The sequence below is a fragment of the Electrophorus electricus genome, chromosome 8 (assembly GCF_041902795.1).
Source record: "Electrophorus electricus isolate QZ-2024a chromosome 8, ASM4190279v1, whole genome shotgun sequence".
NCBI classification, from domain to species: domain Eukaryota; kingdom Metazoa; phylum Chordata; class Actinopteri; order Gymnotiformes; family Gymnotidae; genus Electrophorus; species Electrophorus electricus.
In genome coordinates this window covers 23,922,420-23,939,874 of record NC_137504.1, presented here as the reverse complement: position 1 = coordinate 23,939,874, position 17,455 = coordinate 23,922,420, and the positions used below count along the sequence as shown (strand labels likewise).

Below are 17,455 nucleotides of genomic sequence, written 5' to 3'. Positions count from 1 at the left end.
AACTGTTAATTCCAAATTCAAAAGAACATCTCAGGTGCATCTAGAAAATCCATTATGTTAGTTTGAAGTGGCTTTTATTCTGCCTGCCTCCTTTTAATGGACCTTGTTTATGAATCTGATTGGTCAGATGAGAAATACCCCCCCCACACACACACACACTTCAGCAGTTTTTCATTAAAAAAGAAACTTTTTGTAATTCTTCTCAGGGCACCTAGAATCTTCCTGGTATCCTTGATAAATTTGTTGTACTTTTTGGTATTTTTTTTTCTTTCTAAGTAATCACTTTTCTGCTTGTCATACTGTATCAAATATAGTACGTTTATTACTGTAGTTAACTCTAGATGGATTCTTTTTAAAAAAATATATAAAAAGCCCAATAAATGTTTACTTTTTTTTCATCAAAAAAGACTTTATTCAGTCTTTATTCACAGCGTGTATCCAGCAATACACACATACAATCATAAATTCATTTAGTTATTCAGTTTTAAAAGAGACAAAAACAACCCATCCAAATGACATTTGTAATTAAGTAATTTTCTGTATTATGGAAGCAAACGACAAGTTTTAGGACAAAATGTGCAAACAAGCTGGCCTGAGAGGTGTATTGGAAGATGTGATTCAGTGCGTCTCTGGTGCTGTTTTTGATGAATACAGTGTTATGAGAGTGCGTCCATCCAGTGGTGCAAAGAGGGGATACAACTTCTCCCGGAAGTTTCCGATGAATGTGTAGATGTGTGAGCGTTTCTCCACATTATAGAAAGACAGCTGCCCCTCCTCATAGTCTAGATAGATCCCCACCTTCCTGGGCACTAGTGCCAGGGGCAGTGGGGTCTCAGGCTTGGTGCAGGCGTAGAACTGCCGTGTGCTCCTCCAGAGCACCCAGAAACCCTCGCAGGGGCTCATAGGGAAGCGTCCCTGGCGATTAGATGAGGCTGTAGCCACGCCCACACGCCAGTAGCCTTTGTTGGCAAGCTCCACCTCCCAGTAGCGACGGCCGGAGGAGAAGCCCTCCCAAGCCAGGACACAGGGCCAAGTGTCAAAGCGCTGGGGGGTGAACTTCACTTTCATTTCAGTCAGGGACTCCTGAACCCTCTTACAGTCATCAGACAGCAGCAGCCATGGGTGGTTCGTCATGGGGTCCAATGTGACCTCAGCTAAGAGAGAGAGTGCAAGCTATTCAGATAGGTCAGGTCTACAGGAAATCCTGTCTCACAAGGCCTTGGGTTGGCGATTACTCAATTCACCAGAAAGATGACCCAGTTTGATTAAGCTGTAATCTCCATAAAAACAATTACCCGCAGCACTGCAGATCCAGTTCCACACTAGTGGACGACACAGCCAGTATGAGAAAGCAGAACGTTAATAGTATTCAATGCTCATGAGAAACACGTAAACATACATAGAAATGGGAAGGGGTGGGGGGTTTGTTTACCTGAATTTGGAATGTATTTTGAATTTTCTGTCCAAACAGGTAAAAATAGTACTGGTTAAGATTATTCAAGTACAAAAGAAATGTGTGGTTCCGGTATACAGAGGGGAATGAATGAACTCACCTGGTCTCCAGGATTGCTGTTTACTGAGGAGCCAAAGCTGTGAAACTACATCCTGTGGAGCATACATAGCTAGAGTGAGTGGAAGAAATGCACACCCATAAACACAACCACATATCTGGAGTGTGGCAGTATGGTTAACATCTGGTTAAAGTAAGCAGTGAGCACTACCATTTTAAGCAGTTTAAGTAAACAAAACAAACATACATATATAGATCTACAAGACAGGTCCAGTTACACTTCTTAACACCTCTAAGTACTACATGTACCATCTTCCACTGAATCACACAGGGTTGATATTCATCTGTTTTAGGACAAAACATTTTTGGCTTGATCATTATTGCTTTGATCACAAGTGTATTGCGCAAGTCATACTGAAAAGCAATCTCCTTTATTTCTGTGCCAAGGATCCTGTTTCAGAGTGGGGTGGGACAGCTGCACAACGAGAGCTCAGGTGGCGAGCCTGAAGCCATGGTCTTTCTCGCGACCTTTACGGCCCACTGCGCTTTAGCATGCGTCATGTGATCAGCTCTGGGAAGGGCGGAGCTTCTCATGAAACTGCAAATCTCTCTCAGTGGATGCTCGTATGCGACGAGCTAAAAAAGGGAATCGCTCAACATCCTGTTCATTGCCATCGATCCACTTCCTGCTGTTCGTTTCTTTATAGTTTCTCCAGTTGGATTTTGGATTGGATGAAATTAAGGGTTTATTCAAGTTTGGATCTAAGCAGAGGTCGGTGTGACCTGTTTCAGCAAGGCCTGGGGATGCACATACCCACACATACCCGTACACACACACAAACCTGGTCGTGTTTGAGCAGAGACCATGTGATGAACTCCAGGAAAGGCAGCATGGCTTCCAGCTTCTTCTTCTTAAGCTCCAGCTGCCTGAAAGTCTGAGCCAACTCTCCCCTCATCATGCCGCACTGCTGCAATCACATGTACACACACACACACACACACACACACACACACACACACACACGCGCGCGCGCGCGTCCACGCACACACATGCATACACACGTGTGAACACACACACATTAATATAACTGTGCAAATAAAACACCTTACTAAGGTCATAAAAATCTAAGGTATAAAAGGTTTATAAATAGTTTATTACTATTTATTAAATGGTTTATTTTTAATATAAAAAGTTTATTATTGTTATAAATGCACATTTCAAACCACCCCCCGTCCCTCAGCGCAGACCCAACCTCCGAGACTGTCTGGAGTTCTTTTGCCCATTCCATGATTCTCTGCTCAGTCTCCTTCACTTCCTGGGATGTTCCTCTTTCCTGCTGCCCTTCACACTGACTGAACAGCTGCACAAAGGCAAGAGCAATGCAGTGTGGGTGATGAACCTCATGCACACTGCAAGCTGATTCTTTTTCTCCCCCAAGTTGCATTTCTACCCCTTAATACCTGGTAAACATTTGCCTCCAGTACTAGCCCCACAATAATTACCCCAGAATATCTGCCCCACAGTAAATGACCTATGTATGAGTTTCAATTAGATCCTTTCATGTGCAGTGTAGTATGGTTATATTCTTTGTAATATATTCTTTGATTTTTTTCTGTTATTTATATATTTATACTTCTATAAATCAACAACGGCAACTACAATTTTATAACAACAACAACAACAATCATCATCATCATCATCATCATCATCATCATCATCATCATCATTATTACATTAGGTGAGCTGTATACCCACTGTATCAACAGCTTTGAGATCGCTGGCCCACTGAAGAATGAGTCTGTGACGGTGTTCCGCACTGCGGCTTTGTGCAGTTGCACCACAGTCATTCCTGCTGCTGGATGCAGATACAGAGCCCCCATGCTAAAACACATACAAATATATAAATAATAGAACTCACACATTCACTGTTTCTCTCTCTTACACTCACACATACACATTCACAAACAAAAATAATCTCCTTTTCTCCAGTCTGCCTATAAATCCAACGTCACCTTTGTCCAGAGACGAACAGATAGCTGTGCTAACTGAGTAGCTGTGCTGTCCTGAGATCTTAATCAAATCCTCTGTGGGAAACTTCAGCTCAAGGCAGCTTAACTTCACTGAGTCAGCCAAGCACACACGCACGCACACGCACATGAACACACTGCCCTCATAAAACTGTATTCAGTGTCTGTGTGTGTGTGTGTGTGTGTGTGGGTGTATGAGTGACTAAGTGCATTTGTATTGTTGCTAGCAGCAACATTTAGAAAACTGATATGTAATCACTCATAAAAGCTTCCTTATCTTATCAAAAGGTGATCAGGTGATCACAGGTGAACAGAAGAATCAAGGTTATCATCCTATTTTTTATTCAGTTATTCATACAGAATAAGGTAATTTACAGTATACAGCACATCCTGAAGTCCAGCATGAAAACTAACCTTAATCTAAACTATGCGATTACATGCCACTACTGAAACTGCACCCTGCTGTCTCATCACCAACAAACCTACAGCCCCAACAACACTGTCAACAGCAGCATCAACTAGCTGATCAGAACAACTGGGGAGAGTGACAGCTGAGCTTAAGGGTCAGACAGTGCTTGATAAATCGTAAATCCCAAATCCTCAGCTAAAGAAAAAAATCAGGTTTCCAATATTGTAATCAACCAATCAAGGAAGCAGTAGGAGATGGCTGTTACCTTACAGATCTGCTCCACCTCTTGTTTCCACTGAGAGATGAAATTCACGCACTCCTGGAGACTGCGCAAATCCCTCAGGTCCTGGAGAAAGGGGAGGGAATGTGTTGATGTTGGATTCCATTTCTGTATATCTTTTTAACCCCCACCTGGATCTGTCACTATCTCTCCCCTCCCTCTCCCTACTGCCCATCTCTCTCTCTCTCTCTCTCTCTCTCTCTCTCTCTCTCTCCCTCTCTCCCTCTATTTACCGTGTGCCGTTGGGTACTGGTGCTGTTGGTAGGTGCAGAGCTGTGGGCTTGCAGCTCATGGTCGGGCAGAGTCCATCGCACTGCTCCAATAGAGTTGCTCTGACTGGCACTCTCCGACTGTGGCAGTTCTGTAACACACACATGCACATGTGTGCATGCACACAAGTAGCTGGCTACTTTCTCTAATTCTAAAAAATATATTCAAAGGAAAACAAAACCAACAAATGAAAAGAAAGATTCTGACTAAACTCACTCGGTCGTTTCTCCTTCAGAATACTTTTCATCTTGGCTGGCCAGTTTCACAGTCTCAGTAGACAAGCTATGAAAGAAAAATCAGACAACTTTATAAGAAATATGCCATCACACTAATCTCAAATAAATGATAATGGTATTCATTGAAGATTGTCCAGTAATTGGATCAGCAGTAGGTGATTAGTTTGGTTATTTGCATTTACATTTATGGCATTTAGCAGACTCTCTTATTGAGTGACTTACAAAAGTGCTTAGTTGTCTACTCAGAAAGTATACTTAGCTAGCACAAATAGGTTAAAGTTCAAAAAACTTTTAAAATACTGTTATTCAAACAGAATAACCTGTCTCTATGAATCATGTAGAAAAAAACAAATGTATTTGTTACAAATTTCTCACTTGCTGAAATGAGACATTCATTATAAAATAGATTAGAAAGACTCACAAACCTAAAAGAAGCTGTTGCCAGAATCTTGTCGCTCCCATAAAGCGTGTGGCAATGTGGAAGAAGAATGGCAGAGTGGCACTTGCAGCTGCAGTTTGTTTGCTTCGAGATTTATGACACGTAAGCGACCTTTGCACACTTCCTTTTCTGTCTCGTCCTGTCTTTACTGGATTATGTTACTAAATTCAACTGAATTTGGGATGTACATAAACTTAAAGGAAAATTCCAAATTTTTTAAAATAGAATTTAAGATACATTCTTTGACCAGAAAAACAGAAACCTGTGTTGAGTACCACACTGGAAAATCATTGGCCTTAATAACTAGGACATGTGACAGTGACTGAACAAGTGCACTATAACATTCCAGCATTACAGCTGTCCATACAGCCATCAGAGGTTCATGCAACTGGCCATGACTGATAGGTGGTTGCTCCCCTTGATGGACGTTTCATTGGGGTCATCCCATCACGTATGACCGAAATGACTGGACTACGCAGGCAAGGTCATTATTTCTCCTGGATATTCCTTGACTCCTTCTTGGTGATTCTTGCACATGGACTGGGAGAAGTACATTGTTGAACGTGCCCATCTTCTTGATGGTAAATAGTGCCCATGAATGGATGAGCATGGTTTTCTATGATGTTGAATATGCCCTGGCATCAAATTTTCAATCTGCAGGTATTAGTGGACCCAGTGTATTACAGATGAATGCCATCTAAACCATTACATTGTGTCCTTTAGCCTGTACAATTGTATCCATGCCTTAGTTATCCAACTCTTCTTGTTATACATGCCATGTCTGGCATAATACTAGACAGCCTTTTTTCAAGCCATCACTAGTGAAGTGTTAATGTGTCATAGCCCACTGTAAATGCCTTCAGATGAAGGAACCTGTGTTGTTGTCTGCTGGTATATTCCCCACAGGCAAGAATATAAAACATTTTCTGTGCAGAAATTGGTCATTGTACCCCACAGGTGTACTGTGACAGTAACCATTGTACTGCAGACTGGTGACTTATGGTGAGCTATTGTTTTTTGTTTGTTTTTAAGCAAACAAGTAAATAAATATTTTGAATCCACTGAATCACTTTCATCCCACTCTGTGGATTGTTGTACTGAGCAAAAGCAACAAAAAAGCCTCTATCTAGAAAAGCCTTCAAAACTCATGTCATTGTTTTGGGTCCTACTCCTCTACCTAATATATAATTCTGGACTCACTGGTTTGGGTCCTACTCCTGTACCTAATATATAATTTTGGACTCACTGGTTTGGGTCCTACTCCTGTACCTAATATATCATTCTGGACTCACTGGTTTAGGTCCTAGTCCAGAACGTAATATATCATCCTGGATTTCCTCCCAATTTGGGCTGAGGCTGCAACTTATTTAGGACCAGCAGACACGAGGGCAGAATAAATCTGTGCCAGATTCAGTATGGCTACAGCATGAAAGTTTCCAGAAACTAAAAAACCACTAAGAGCCCATTGGACCCTTTACCTTTTTGAAGGAGGTATCTAAAAGCCTCATCTGGCTTCTCTGTCTGTTGTCATTGCAGGAAATCGATTCATAAATATACATCCAGATCTGTAATATAAACACACACAAGTAGAATGAGTGATTAAATAGAGATCTTAATTATTGGTAACAGAAACTGAAGAGAGTAGTTAACATATATGATAATAAATTTACAGATTAAAACTGAAGTGAGGAAACCTGGTGCCATCATGGATGGCGATCTTAGCTTTAAACTAAACACTGAGGAAACCAGCATTTTTTTTTTCATCTATGGAACATGGATAAAGTTCAGTGCTTTTTAATAAAAAATAATGCTAAAAAAAGGCTGACTCGCTACCTTGGTTTTGACCTCTGCCTGTTTTTGAATAATGTTTTGGAACTGACCTTCTCTCATTAAAGCCTGTGTGTCTGCTTTTGCCCATGAGTATCTGGCCGGATTCTGTTTTGTTACAGAGCACTTTGCCATCGTACAGACACGCAGGCGCACACCAGTGTGTTGAATAATCAGGGTCAGGTTCTGGGACAATACCAGCAGCTACATGAGCCTCACTCAGTCTGTCCTTACTCAGCAACAAGGTGAGCAGCAACAATAGCTTTGACTGTTAATTTGAAGGACCTTACTTTTCCACCGCACTCTCCTGGTGGTCCGGCGCCTTGTTTGAGCTTGCTCACATAGACCTCAGAAACCAACTTCTGGCTAACGTGGGGCATGTTCTGAGAAAGGGGTTGGTCACAGAGTATTTTAATTTTTTTAACCTGTTATGTTTCACTGCCACAAGTCTGTCTCTGTGGTTCCAGCTCCAACTGACTCTGAAGCTAAGGCCTATTTCATTCATTCCCAGCTCATGGAATACTCTGTTATGGCTCTGTGTTGGATGGGGATCCTGAGAGTGATGGTATCATCTCTCACATTACAGAGCCTGGGAAGATGGCCACCAACACTCTTTATTACAAACATCTTAGGTCTGACAGAGAGCTGCTTATGCTTCCGCTCTGTCTCTGTTAGGTCAACATTCAAAGTCCCAACACAAAATTCAAAGAGCCAAAATCCCCCAGGAGTGATGTTGCCACTCAAGGTGGTTGTTAGTAAAGCCAACGCTACAGAACACCCTTCCCCTCCGACCGTACTATTGTGCTGTTCACCCTAGATAGATCACGCTATTCCCAGTAGATCCAGACTTGATCCCTTAACTCAAGCAGAGACCGTGGAGGAGTACATTTCGGAGGCCTTAGATTTAGCTTTAATAAAATTAGGTTTATCAGTTTGTCTTCATTGCCTGCAGCAACAGGTTTCTTTTTTGTTGAGAAGACAGATAGATGGACACTGACAATGTACTGATTATCAAAGCTTATACCAAATCACAAAGAAGTATGCCTGTCCTTTGCAGCTAGTGTCTGTGGCTTTAGAGCAACTACATGGGGCTAAGATCTTTACTATTCTTGAATTTAGAAGCGCTTACAATCTCATTCGCATTAAGGATGGGGATGAGTGGAAAAGTGCTTTCATCAACGCTAACTGACACTGTGAGTACCAAGTGATGCCATTTGGTTTATATAATGCCCCCTTTGTCTTCCTTTGTCTTGAAAAAAGAAGCTAATGAATTGTTGTCATTGTGCTGTGTGTGTGTGTGTGTTTGTGTGTGTGTGTGTGTGTGTGTGTGTGTGTGTGGTGAAACTGGGCATAAAGCCATCGGTTGCATGAAGAAACCGAAACCATCGTGAAATTGGCTCCAGTCGCAGCCAGAGGAGCCAGAGGTAGTCCCATGCAGTCCCAAGCAGATGTTCAGACATGTACCAGTGCCAATAACATCTGACAGTGAGGAGCATCTAACTCATGAGAATGTTACCCAACTCACTGATACAAAAATGTCTTAAGTGTTGAATGGGTATACTGTCACACCTGTGCATCACCCTGGAGCTCAAGTGAGTGTTCCTGATAAGTCACGGAAAGCTAGCTGATCTGTCCCCTAAATGAGCTGTAGGGAAATAAAGCTTTAAATGTCCACGGTGCAAAATAGAGCTATTGTTTGATGATTGAATGGAAGTGAGTGTGAACTTCCAAAAAATGATGATCCAAATTTGTCCATTCAAGTGTCTGGTGAGTTACACGAGCCTTGAAAGGCCCCTCCTACTTCAGCATAATTGAAGAACACGTGTCCTTTTACTAACCTCTTATGTCATTTCATTATATAATTTAACTCTCAATTCTGTTATTAATTGCGAAGCTATTCATATTTATTTTACTTCACGTATAGTTTTTAAATTTTACAGTTCAGTTTATTTAATAGTGTATTTTAGGCTCTTCTTTTTAGCCATTTGCAAAATTTGTACATTTCCTTTCTTTCTTTAATATAAGTGCTGGTAAATCCCGTACCTGCCATTTACCCACCTATAAAAGATGCTATATAAATGAATAATAATAATTAACTATTATTATTATTATTATTATTATATAGTATATATATATATATATATATATATATATATATATATATATATATATATATATATATATATATATATATATATATAGTAATAATTATATCATATAGTAATAATATTATTATTATATAGTAGTAGTAGTAGTAGTAGTAGCTGTATATGAGTGTTAGTATTATAATTTAAAGGGATCATTGTGCAACAATTTGACAAACAAACAGATAAGCAGAATCATTTTTATAAACTGCCATCATAATGAATTCACAACATCACTCCTGCACATGAAACTCTTATGCAATGGTTCATGGACATGAGACTCACACACTGAAGTAGGGAACATGAGACTTATTTTTTAACCCATTCAAATGGGGCCATATACTGTTGTCATAAATTACAACTTATAATCATCATCACACCACATCTATCATGGAGCAGCTTAAACCAATAACCTAAATTAACAAACAGATAATGGTAAACAGATAATACCTGTCTAATAATATATGTGTGATATGTAAATGACAAGATATTGTCAGCTGTCTGTGAAACAGAACTCAAAAACAGTCCAAATTTGTTTCTCCCACTTGAGAGTTTTCACACTGACATGATTGTTGCCACTAAACATAAGTGGAAAGGGTGTTGTATGTTGTCTTAGTGAAAAATGATGGCCTGAACTCTGAGAACAGGAAGCCACAGCGTGTAACACGTAACCACATTACAGCCTTTTCATTCCTTTTAAATCATAAATTATGGTTAATTCGTCACTCAGTCTGGGCCATATTCCTAAATCTATCAAACTAGTTGTTGTCAAGGCAAGCCAGTTTCTCCAAGCACAACACACTTCAACGCACTTTTGCTAGTTAGGAGTTTGCAGTGGCTTTGCCCTTTTTTGAATAGTAATAAGAATTAAATATTAGAATTTGGCTTCTAGAAACACTGCAGCACAGAGTCACCAAACTGCTGCTGGCTTCTGATTGTGCATACGTTTTTCTTATGGCACTACTGGATCTCAGCGGAGCATTTGAGATTATTGACCATGACGTTTTAACTGACAAAACTGAAAACATGGTCAATGTCTTTTGGTCTTTCTTGACAGACCAATAGCAATGTTATTGTAAATGGGAATTTTTCTAAGGTTAAAGTACAATACACTGTTTCAAGGTCCCTTATTAGTTTCCTTTTCTATGTAATTTGCCAACATGTTAGCTTTCATTTTTATAATGATGATACACAGTTATACTTATCAGTTTTGCAAAATGAAATATGAGAGAGCTTATACAAATTGGAAGACTTCTAAAGGCTGGAATAAGGCTGGCAGTTTTGTGCTGGACCTTTTTTCTGTGCGATTAAAATCTGCAAGTAAGGACACTGGTTTAAGCACTGATGCTGATTTGTCTTTCAAGAACCATGCAAGTAAGCCCTTTAAAAGTGCATATTATAATGTATGCAACATACATTACAAGACAAAATAAGACAAATATGCTAAACCTATGTGAGACTCAGCACCACTGGCCATGGTGCTACCCCAACCCTGGACACTGGCCATGGTGCTACCCCAACCCTGAACACTGGCCATGGTGCTACCCCAACCCTGGACACTGGCCATGGTGCTACCCCAACCCTGGACACTGGCCATGGTGCTACCCCAACCCTGGACACTGGCCATGGTGCTACCCCAACCCTGGACAGTGGCCATTGGTGTTATGCCAACTCTGGACAATGGTCATGGTGCTACACCAACCCTGGACACTGGCCCTGACTCTGAGCTCAAAGCCAATAAAGCCTGACGCCAATCAAACTAGAGCTTGCATTGGCCTAGTAACAATGACAAGATAATATACAGCCACATTTGTTCAATTGCCATTTATTTATTGACTGATTTGTACTGCTGCTGCACAACTGCATCTTATCAAAACTTTAAGTACAAGCATAAAGCACAAGTAAAAGCATTTTATGAAAACAATTCAAATCTGGAATTATTTCAATTCTCCTTTAGTATAATGTAGCTGACTGCTCAGACCACAGGTGGTGCAGACCACAGAAAGCAGTCAAGATGAGAGAAGCAGAAGGCTGTGTGTGTCTGTGTTTGATTTGTGTGAGCAATTAACTCCAGCTCTTGAAAAACTGCTTGAAGAGTATGGATTCACGGCCTTGAGGAAGAATCTCAACCTACAACAAAAGAGAAGCTCAATTTACACACAAATAAACATACTCCACGCACTCTCTCTCTCTCTCTCTCTCTCTCTCTCTCTCTCTCTCTCTCTCTCTCACACACACACACACACACACACACACACACACACACATATATGGATTAATGTGGTCTGAGCCACACTCTGAGTACACACTGCAGAGATGACAGTTGATGTTTATGCCTGCAGGGCTCAGCAAAGCAGAAATCATTTAAGGTTTTTCCAAGAACTGAACTGATCTCATGTCTTCTGCAGTTGCTGTGTGTTTATTAAATGAGTACCATTACCATACCTGAGTTTTCATTCTAGAGTAGTTCATCTCTTGAATAAACTCATCTGCCACCTTTAGGGCTACCCTCTTCTCCTCTGCATTGGCTCCATTTCCTGTCAATCAGCAGCCACAACCAATGAATGATTGCAGTTTCTATTGTTCATGCCCTCTCTCTCAGATATACTCACAGTTTTACTCTCTAACTAAGGCTTGTGCTTCACTACAACACACACACACACACACACACACACACACACACACACATACAAAAAAACAACAACAACACACACCTTTCCAGATGAAGATTTTGCCATTAGAGCCATTATCTAGGATGAAGCAGTCATCTCGTTCCAACATCTGTTGGTCAAATGGAGCCTTATCACATAGCTGTGTTAACGTCATGTAGCCGGTTGCATTCGACACCTGATACAGAGAGAGGAAGTGTGTATATTTGTTCCTTTGTGTGCGTGTGTTTAATGACCATGGAAAGGTAAAAACGAGACATCCCACCTTGTAGAGGGTGGCAGAGTTAGACATGTCTGCCTTGTTGTCTTCCTCTATGGAACTGTCTTTTAGGGCTGACATTGGCCCAAGTACCTGTCAGTCATGAATGGTGTGTTACCCTTCTGATGAGCGGAGGAGGCTGATTATGTTGGAGCGATGAACCATCTTCATGTGTTTGTGTTTGTGTGTGTTTGTTTATGTGTGTGACCTGTATCATTTCCAGTGTTTCCTCCCCCTCGGTGACATCACTGATGGCAGCTTTGCCGTTCCTCTCTGTGTCACGGATCAGAGCAGCAATCTCATGCACCTTCTGCCTCTCAAACATGTTTGCTTTGGAGCCACTCCACGAGATGATAGTCTGAACACACACGTATATGTATATATCATTTTTCACATGCATCCACACATACAGGTAAAAAGTACAAACACACTCCAAGACACACACTCCCCATGTCCCCCACACACTGACCCTCTCCCTCACAAACTCTTCCACACACATTCTCCCGGCTGCTCCTCTCCCACACATACTCCCTTATACACACTCTTGCACACACATTTTCCCAAACACTTCTTCCCACTGCACCTCTTCAACGCACAGTCTCCTACATACACCCTCACACACAATCTCTGCCACTCCTCTCCCACACACACTCTCGCACACAGCCCCTCCCCCACCCTTTCCACACCTCCCCCAGGTCCAGGATGTAGCAGTCTCCCCGGCTGAAGCTGCTCCAACTTAGCTCCACCTCTCGCACTCGCACATTTTTTTTGCCTTTAATCTGGTATAGGCGGCGCACTGGGCCGGAGTTGGACCGGGACTTCCTAAAGCCAGACTCTATACCTCCTTCCTGCACACACACAACATGTACACACGTGCATGCATGCACACAGACACACACACACAGCAGAGTAAAGTCAACAGCTAGATGCTGTACCATAGATGCATAAATGTGTGCAGCAGTCTTGATAACTGAAATGTTTGTGGGAGAGGCATCAGTCAGACATGTCCGACAGTTTGCTGAGCTGACAGGATGTTCTTCACACCCTACTATTCCAGTAAACTCCTTCCTGGCATGCTGTTATGGCCTTACACACACACACACACACACACACACACACACACACACACACACACACACACACACACACACACACACACACACACACACACACACACACACTCACACACACACTCACACACACAGACACAGATACACACACACACTCTATGCCATTTTAGGCATTTCAGCACATCTTTATTTTTTGTCTTTTTTCTCACTGTTTTTCTTTTCCTGTCCCTCTCTCTTTCACTTTTCTCTTCGATTCTTTCTCTTACCGTTTTAATGCATGCCTTTCTGTTCCTGTTTGTCTGATATTCTGTTTTTCTTTCTGGTTCATTCTCTGTTACTGTGTTTTATCTGTCTCTCTCTGTTTCTCTCTGTCTGTCTCCTTGAGTCTCCCTCTATGTCTCGTGCCTCTCTTACCTTATAGCTGACTCCTCCAGGGAACAGGTTCATGAACTCAGGGGACTCGTAGCCCTGGACCTGTCTGTGCTGGACTGGCTCTCCCTCCAGGAAACGGTCCAGCTGCGTGGCCAGCATGGCACATGCGCACTGCTCGTCCCGTGACGACTTCTCACCTACACACCAAACGTGAGATAACAAATCATATGCTCCTCGCTATTAGTAAATAATAGCACCCAAGTCTTCAAATGGAAAGTAGCTTGGTATCTTCACATCTTATTTTCATGTCATATATTTTAACATAACATTTTAAAATTCCTGTTCCAATGTGAGCACACGGAAACACACACAGACACACCATCTCTCACCCATCCACATGTGCAGCTCTGCCCCGCTGCTGCCGCGGTTACTGAGGATGAGGTATGCGTCCCCCGTGTAGAAGACTCCCAGCTGGCCCTGTTCTAGCTGCACTGCCTTCATCTTCTCCACCCTCCAGCCCCACAGCCCCGGCTCCCGCACCTCAGGGCCAAACTGGCCTGCCACTGCACAAAAAGGAAGCATCCTGCTGGGGGAAGAGAGGGAGGATATCTGCACCTGGACATCCAGACAACAGGTAGGGTTGTGTTACGGGAGCTGGCAGAGAAGAAGGGGTGGGTGAGAAAAGAGGGAATGGAGCGAGGAAAATGAGAGAGAGAGAGAGAGAGAGAGAGAGAGAGAGAGGGAACGAAAGAGAGAGATAGAATGAAAGGCGGGGAGGGATGAGGAAGAAAAGGAGAGATGAAGCGAAAAGAAAGAAAAGGAGCGAGACATGAGAGATGGGGATGAAGGGAGGAAGGACAAGAGAGAGAGAGAGAGAGAGAGAGCGCAAGAGAGAGAGAGAGCGCAAGAGAGAGAGAGAGAGAGATCGCAAGAGAGAGAGAGCGCGAGAGAGAGAGAGAGCGCAAGAGAGAGAGAGAGAGAGCGCAAGAGAGAGAGAGAGAGATCGCAAGAGAGAGAGAGAGAGAGAGAGCGCAAGAGAGAGAGAGACACACACACACACACAGATGGTGAAAGAGATAGTGAGAGGGGGTGGCAGACAGAAAGAGCAGGAGACTCAAGCGTGTCCGACACAAACAGGGTGAGTCAGGGCTGTGGTCATCAGTATGAGCAGGCTCGAGCTGTGAGCGCTCCATTAGATGGAGACAAAGTGAGCAGCTCAGAGGTGAGAATGCAGGGGCCCACACAATACAGCTGGAAACCGAGCCCCAATAGCACAGCACAAATAATTCAGCAAGCCAGCTGATGCTCAATCATACAGGACCCCCACTGCCAGCATGGGACATGCCCCACTCACACACACACACACACACACACACACACACACACACACACTCACACACACCCACAAAGGCACACGTACACGCAGCCACAGCCGCACAAACATGCACACACACACGCGCCCAAACATACACACACACAGACTCAATTTCATGATCTTTCATGTTACTCAACAGAGCAACAGAGAGTACCATAATGAGAAACTGAAGCAGGCACCCTGCTTCAGATAACATATATGACTTTTTTTTCACAATGACAAACATCCCACTTGTTTGTAAGTGTAAGTGTGCATTTGTAAAAACACATTAGTTACCAGAAAAAAGATCCATGGAACAGGGTGGAACAGTAAAATAAATAGAATATTATAATTCTATAATAATAGATTAGCATATACATTTGAGCTTTGCTGACTCCAAACCTGACAGCAGAGTTACTGCAGGGCTTTAGTGAACTGCTCTAGCAAGCTCTGGCACAATTAGAAGCATGTTCATGATCAATGTGCATCAGGGTGTGAAAATATAGAAAAACAGGATGTTCTGATAGCTCGCATGACTATTTCGGTTAACAAGGAGTTACACACAAAGTCCTGAAGAAGAGCACATCTGAGGCATTTTAGTGACAGATGACTACAGCAAATATCTCCCAGTGAGCATAGTGCTAATAGATATGACAATGCTAACTGCAGTACATTTTTCAATACCATTGTTCAGATATTTTGTATACACTATCAAACAGATACTCACTCACACACACACACACACACACACACACACACACACACACACACACACACACACACACACACACACAGCATATCACAAATATACTTTAAATAAGAATAATGCATTATTAATCCAAATATTGGCAGTGGAACACTGAACAATATTAACATACATAACATACACAGAATACAAATCACAACCGTCACATGCCTGTAGCATTCTGAAGTGCTGAACTTCACAATTATACTAAAGTAATATTGACCCAGTTAATGTGCAGTACCTTCACCTTCCTGCCTGATGTCTGCTAAGGTCACTGCTCCTTCACTGCTTCCTGCTGCTGTCCTCACCCCAGAGTCTCCACACACTGCTCGCAGCATAAACCAACTAACAATCAGACAAATGGATGACTATGGGCATGAACTAACCTCCAAGTTGTCAGATACACACACACACACACACACACACACACACACACACCGACATGCATGCACGCATACACAGATGCACACAGACCAAGAAATAGACCCACACACGTGGGCGCACACACACATGCGCATGCACACACACACACACATACACATACACGCACACACACATGCACCCAGACCCAGAAATACACACACACACACACACACACACACACACACAAATCACAAATTTGTGTGGTGTCTATGTAATGAGTAGTTGAACTCGGTCAGACTGTGATTGACCTCTTTTACATAATCTATGTAGTAATACTACCACCACAAGAGGGCAGTGCTAATTAATCTGACTGACTATAACGAAATCATTGTCTTAAAATTTAAGGTAAACAAGTGTGTGGTTTGTATTCTCTATTTCATACATGACAGGTCATTATTTGGCCATTATTTGGGGATTTGGGTTGAATTTATTATTCAGTTTAATCATAAACAAATGTGTTAGCAAATAAATCCAGGTGATTCTCGAAGTCTTTTATTGTACATTCAAATGTATTAATTTTCTTGTGTATGAAATAATATTAACACAGGTTGGGTAAATCTATGATTAAGAACTGATGCACATTAAGATTTTTATCCAGAATGTGACAGCATGTGGATGCGTGTGCACATGACGTTCCTGTGGGAAAACTGATCTGCATCCCTAATTGAGGCTGACAGGTCAATACTGGGGGCTGTGCCCACTCTTCAGTGCTGCTGTTCAAGTGTGTGTGTGTGTGTGTGTGTGTGTGTGTGTGTGTGTGTGTGTGTGTGTGTGTGCACGCGCGCATGCACGTGTGAGCATGTATGTGAGCATGTACATGTCCGTTAATAAATCTATGATGATGCAGTCATTGCTGCTTCCTGGGTCTTCCTTGCCTGATGGATGTTACATTGGTGTTAGCAGTAGTGGGAGGAGAAAAGGACTCCTGCATCAGTACAGAGAAACGGTGAGCACCAAAGAAAGCATGACCACATGAGGCTGACTAGACTGGTAGAACAACAGGGCTCCATCACTGCATTCTTTACAAGTAAAATGCATTAAGCAGCCAACATGTAGCATAAAACGTTCTATATACTACCAAAAGTATCCGAACACAGGACAATTACACCTATTTGAGACTGTTGGACATCCCATTCTATAACCATAGTCAATAAATGAGGAATTTTGGTAAGGTTTTCCACAGGATTTTGGAGTGTATCTGTGGGAATTTGTGCCAATTCAGGAAAAAAGCAGGTACCAGGACATGGCTCACAAATCAACATTCCATTTCATCCCAAAGGTGTTTGGTGGGATTGAGGTCAGGTTGCTGTGCAGGCCACTGGAGTTCCTCCACACCAAACTCATCAAACCATGCCTCACTTTGTGCACAGGGGCACAGTCATGCTGGAACAGGAAATTGCCTTCCACAAACTGCTGCCAC

The 17,455-nt window shown here is 42.3% G+C and overlaps 2 protein-coding genes across 9 annotated transcripts; both read right to left on the bottom strand.

The window, feature by feature from the left end:
* Nucleotides 1–388: 388 nt before the first annotated feature.
* On the bottom strand, nucleotides 389–5,240 carry si:ch211-114c12.5 (E3 ubiquitin-protein ligase TRIM62). Of its 3 annotated transcripts, none has more exons than XM_026998418.3 (11): nucleotides 5,159–5,240; nucleotides 4,714–4,779; nucleotides 4,461–4,588; nucleotides 4,213–4,293; nucleotides 3,267–3,392; nucleotides 2,764–2,871; nucleotides 2,353–2,478; nucleotides 1,554–1,605; nucleotides 1,433–1,459; nucleotides 1,296–1,322; nucleotides 389–1,154 (listed from the first exon to the last, which is right to left on the bottom strand). In XM_026998418.3, exons 2-11 carry the CDS (start codon nucleotides 4,742–4,744, stop codon nucleotides 619–621), a joined length of 1,242 nt encoding a protein of 413 aa, XP_026854219.2. In that variant the 5' UTR covers nucleotides 4,745–4,779; nucleotides 5,159–5,240; the 3' UTR covers nucleotides 389–618. The 3 variants fall into 3 exon arrangements, with proteins under 3 accessions (XP_026854219.2, XP_026854220.2, XP_081575570.1); XM_026998419.3 differs by having other exon boundaries at nucleotides 2,353–2,475; XM_081719444.1 differs by lacking the exon at nucleotides 1,433–1,459.
* Nucleotides 5,241–10,938: 5,698 nt separating this feature from the next.
* capga (capping protein (actin filament), gelsolin-like a) lies at nucleotides 10,939–16,067 on the bottom strand. 6 transcript variants are annotated; one of them, XM_026998421.3, is made up of 9 exons: nucleotides 15,854–16,067; nucleotides 13,903–14,128; nucleotides 13,556–13,710; nucleotides 12,758–12,919; nucleotides 12,280–12,429; nucleotides 12,078–12,164; nucleotides 11,858–11,990; nucleotides 11,589–11,680; nucleotides 10,939–11,273 (listed from the first exon to the last, which is right to left on the bottom strand). In XM_026998421.3, the coding sequence occupies exons 2-9, from the start codon at nucleotides 14,093–14,095 to the stop codon at nucleotides 11,208–11,210; spliced, it is 1,038 nt and encodes a 345-aa protein (XP_026854222.2). In that variant the 5' UTR covers nucleotides 14,096–14,128; nucleotides 15,854–16,067; the 3' UTR covers nucleotides 10,939–11,207. The 6 variants fall into 6 exon arrangements, with proteins under 6 accessions (XP_026854222.2, XP_026854223.2, XP_026854224.2 ...); XM_026998422.3 differs by having other exon boundaries at nucleotides 13,903–14,099; XM_026998423.3 differs by having other exon boundaries at nucleotides 13,903–14,096.
* Between the last annotated feature and the right edge of the window lie 1,388 nt (nucleotides 16,068–17,455).

Coding starts and splice junctions, on each gene's coding strand:
- si:ch211-114c12.5 (XM_026998418.3), bottom strand. CDS start 4,744: ATGAAAAGTATTCTGAAGGAGAAACGACCGA. Junction 2,872..3,266: donor ATCTCAAAGCTGTTGATACA/GTGGGTATACAG, acceptor GCCTTTGTGCAG/CTGTTCAGTCAGTGTGAAGG. Junction 2,479..2,763: donor AACTCCAGACAGTCTCGGAG/GTTGGGTCTGCG, acceptor ATGTGATTGCAG/CAGTGCGGCATGATGAGGGG.
- capga (XM_026998421.3), bottom strand. CDS start 14,095: ATGCTTCCTTTTTGTGCAGTGGCAGGCCAGTTTGGCCCTGAGGTGCGG. Junction 12,165..12,279: donor AAACACTGGAAATGATACAG/GTCACACACATA, acceptor CATGACTGACAG/GTACTTGGGCCAATGTCAGC. Junction 11,681..11,857: donor CAAAATCTTCATCTGGAAAG/GTGTGTGTTGTT, acceptor GCTGATTGACAG/GAAATGGAGCCAATGCAGAG.